Source organism: Cryptomeria japonica, chromosome 8 (assembly GCF_030272615.1).
Source record: "Cryptomeria japonica chromosome 8, Sugi_1.0, whole genome shotgun sequence".
Classification (NCBI taxonomy): domain Eukaryota; kingdom Viridiplantae; phylum Streptophyta; class Pinopsida; order Cupressales; family Cupressaceae; genus Cryptomeria; species Cryptomeria japonica.
The window spans coordinates 361,302,131-361,306,306 of record NC_081412.1 but is presented as its reverse complement, the minus strand read 5'-3'; the positions used below and the strand labels follow the sequence as shown (position 1 = coordinate 361,306,306).

At 36.3% G+C, this 4,176-nt stretch overlaps 1 protein-coding gene across 1 annotated transcript; it reads right to left on the bottom strand.

Annotated features, from left to right (window-relative positions):
* Window positions 1-228: 228 nt before the first annotated feature.
* LOC131066308 (probable dolichyl-diphosphooligosaccharide--protein glycosyltransferase subunit 3B) lies at window positions 229-1,726 on the bottom strand. The gene has a single exon (XM_058001037.2). It carries the CDS (start codon window positions 1,616-1,618, stop codon window positions 614-616), a length of 1,005 nt encoding a protein of 334 aa, XP_057857020.1. The 5' UTR covers window positions 1,619-1,726; the 3' UTR covers window positions 229-613.
* Between the last annotated feature and the right edge of the window lie 2,450 nt (window positions 1,727-4,176).

Below are 4,176 nucleotides of genomic sequence, written 5' to 3'. Positions count from 1 at the left end.
AAGCAGCGGGCCTTTCTAATAGCAAAAAATTTAGGGACCCCAACTTTTTAAAATAAAATTGTAATCAATCATTGTTTTCCTCATTGCATGAAACCTGTCTCTCCATGGTTCTTGATCCTCAAGTCTCTACATTAGACAACACTCTTCCTGTAACTCTTCTAGTATAATATATTTGTAATTATTACATTTCGAAAAAAATAAACTAAAAGAAAAGAAGACATCAAAAGATGCAGTTTGTGACAAATTTCTATTAAGCAGCGGGCCTGAAATTACCACCCCTTGTCCACATTCAGCTAAATTTTGAGATCCTAAACTATATCTGCTCCCTACTTTAGAATAAGATATCCAATAATTAAAAACTAACTCGAACCACCTGAGACTAAGAAAATAAAGCAGTCCATTAACTTATTGTTTAGGAAAACTGCTTAGCATTTCAGGCAAGAACAGTTTTAATTATGCTAAAAGTCGTCAAATTCTAAGTATGAAGTATTTTTAAGGAAAAAGAACATTTAAATTCATGGCATCGACACAATCGAAAATTCTGTAAGAAACATCAAAGATCTAGCATAGATCCTAGGTGAAGGAAAAAAACCCAAAAACGGGAGATGATAAATTAGGCAGAGGGCCAAAATCCATGAATGGCATAACCTGTCTTCCAATTGTCGAGAGAAATGACCCGTTTGACAGCCCAGTAGGAGAGCGCCATGGCCAGCAACATGAGCAAGCGTTGCATGTTCTGACTCCTCACATAAACCAGAAAATGAGTGACGAAAGCCAAAACCAAGCCCACCACGGTGTACAAAAACCCCACGGCAAAACCCTCGGCACCCAGCTGCATGCCCGATCCCTGGTAAAAGAAGACCAATTTGGAGGGATCATTCCTGTCTGCCATAAACAGCGGCATCTTTCGAATAATGTTATACATAGCTCCAGATACGCTGAAAAAATAGACGAAAATGGAGAAGGCGAGCCAAAGCTTAGGGTCGTGAAAAGGGGTTTGTTGCGTGAGAAGCCTCTTGACCACATAGGGGGCGGCCACCAGCACAACACCACCCACAAAAAGAAGCTGCTTTTTGGAAACAGGAGAGGGGCGTTCGATCTCCCCAACACGCAAGCCAGTCTGCCCTTCCACAAAGGCAGCCATGCTCTCGGCCGTGCCCCCTCTCGACATGTCCATCGCGGGAGAGTCCTTCAGATTAGCGTTGCCCGGACCCACAAGACGGATATGAGGCAGCGAATTGACGCCCATGAGAACGAAGCTCGCCTGCGATTCCTTGAATTCGAGGTCGCAGAAAAAGAGCTTTGTGAGACCAGGGTTGCTCTGGATGAAGGAGGAGGCCATCAGTTGGAACTCAGCACGCATGTCCTGCAACCGCAACTCCGCATTGTCCCTCATCTGCACTGCGTCGAAGAAGATGAACAGCGAGTACGATCGAGATTTCGCCCTCGCCGCATAGCGCTGCAACGACGCATCATCCAGATGGATTACGCCCCCCGCTGACTGTTCCTGCATTTTCACTAGCTCTGCCACCAGATCGCCATCGCCCTCGCCCTCCGCTAACGCCACCGCCACTGCCGCCGCGACCAACAACAACACTGCAATTACCCTCTTCTTCATTTTCGCTGCTCTGCTGCACTTCGGGTCAAGCACGGAAATTGCCTATTTTTGCCCAGCAGGCTATATGAAAGTTTGATAAGTGGAGGTATTTTTAACAGGAAGTCAAATACAATATTGTTATGAGGGTTCAAGGAGCTTTCTTAAATCTAATTATTGTGTTTTATTAACTATTCATTATAGAGTTATCAATTGATAAGTAGGAGGTATTTTTCACAGCAAGTTAAAGGTGATATTGCTATCAGGGTTCAATGTGTAGTTTTTGAGTCAAACTCATTGATCCATGTTTCATGAGTAGTGGTTGAGAAGAACCATCTCTCATGAGAATGAATGGTCGCATTGGGTCTTTCTCGGAGGTCACCTATTTCAATAGTACTCCAACTCAAGTGTGCTTAACCACGGAGTTCCCTCCAAGGATAAACTCACTTAGCTTGCAACCCCATTTGCAAAACCTTCAGCAAGTGTTAAGGGAGAAATGTACCAAAGGTCTAGTTTAGATATAGTAAAGAAAAAATATTGTATAACACAAGACTAACAACTTATTAATTCAAGCATAGTCACCACAACATTGAAATTATTCTCAAATAAAATAATTCTAAATTCTAAAAATATGATTAAAAAAATGAGATTAGTTTCAATAATAAATGCAATACAACCATAAGATTCACAAGATAAAGAGACACAAATTTTATGGCTAAGCTAGTCTAAGACAAAGATAATTAAATAAATTTCAAAGATAATAAAATTAATGCAACCCTCACTAGTACATAGAAAATTCGTTAATGATAAAAAACTACCAAAATATTGAACTTACGCATTTAAACATACTATGCAGCCATTTATAATCTCCACAAGGGAAGAGTGGAATATTGATAAAGGACATGTAACAAGGTGAGTAAGAAGGTGGGTAAGAAGGTATATACACTTTTCCATATGATGTACACATAATCAAGGGTACAAGACGTAAGGTTTACCTTTATATGCATTTCAAAATATGACTTTCTTCTTGAGAAAGATGAATATGAATTATGTTCCATGTCTTTCAATAATTAAAATGCATCATTCACAAGAAATTAAAATAATGTATCTTGAAATTTCATAATGTTGGCATTGCCTTTAAGAATAAAGATTATATGATGCCACAATTTTAATCAAATGAAGATGTATGAGATTTGAGTACTGACAAATGAACATTTAAGTAACATAAGGAGTAACATCAAAATTAGAACTCTGAAAAATAAATACCTTCAAATTTTGATGTAATTTTGATGTTAGTAATTTTCTCAGCATGATTAGCATAAAATGTATTTCAACTACTAAGAACACTATTGTTTTGCAACATCTTTGAAACTATGATTAAATTTGAGGCTTGTTGAAGAAGTTGAGTGTATTAATGATAAAAAAGCTACCAAAATATTGAACTTACACATTTAAACATATTATGCAGCCATTTATAGTCTCCACAAGGGAGGAGTGGAATAATGATTGAGGACATATAACAAGGTGAGTAAGAAGGTGGGTAAGAAGGTATATACACTTTTCCATATGATGTACACATAATCAAGGGTACAAGATGTAAGGTTTGCCTTTTTATGCATTTCAAAATAGACTTTCTTTTTGAGAAAGATGAATATGAATTATGTTCCATGTCTTTCAATAATTAAAATGCATCATTCACAAGAAATTAAAATAATGTATCTTGAAATTTCATAATGTTAGCATTGCCTTTAAGAATAAAGATTATACTATGTCACAATTTTAATCAAATGAAGATGTATGAGATTTGAGTACTGACAAATGAACATTTAAGTAACATGAGTAGTAACATCAAAATTAGAATTTTGAAAAATAAATACCTTCAAATTTTGATGTAATTTTCATGTCAGTTTTTTTCTCAACATGATTAGCATAAAATGTATTTCAACTACTGAGAACACTATTGTTTTGCGGCATCTTTGAAACTATGATTAAATTTGAGGCTTGTTGAAGAAGCCCAATGTAATTATGATGTTGCTACTTTGTACATTTTTATTTTTTTAGGCTAAAACATGAATTTAAGAATTTGAGGATTGTTGGGAAGAACAAAGCAACCAGACAGACTTCTAGAAATCATAGAACACAAGAACAGTGACAATAGTAGTAGTTAAAGTTGCCTCTATCTTTGTCTCAAAGTTTGCATTTTTTGTCATCCATAGTAGTGGAGGAATCAAGCGCTTATCAATAACAACTTGGAAAACATGGTGAAGTCAGAGGACATGGGTAGTTGAAATGATCCAAATAGGTTGACAAAGAAACATGAATAAAATGCCAATTTCATTTTAGAGTAGTACCTATCCTTTATAAATCCACGAAAAAAAAACTCACCCGAATTTGATTGTGGTTTAGTGCTATATTACATATTATGTAAGTCCTTATTGACTTGTACAACTAAATTATGGAGAAGAAGCACAACATAAATAAAGTAACCTGATTAGAATAAGTTGTATTTAACAGTTTCCAGATATGTTGAGCAAATTCAAAAAGATTGTGCTTACAAAATGTTAAAATCCTATAGTAAGAAT

Bases quoted from the DNA above. Each gene is read 5' to 3' on its own strand.
- LOC131066308 (XM_058001037.2), bottom strand. From the start codon at position 1,618: ATGAAGAAGAGGGTAATTGCAGTGTTGTTGTTGGTCGCGGCGGCAGTG.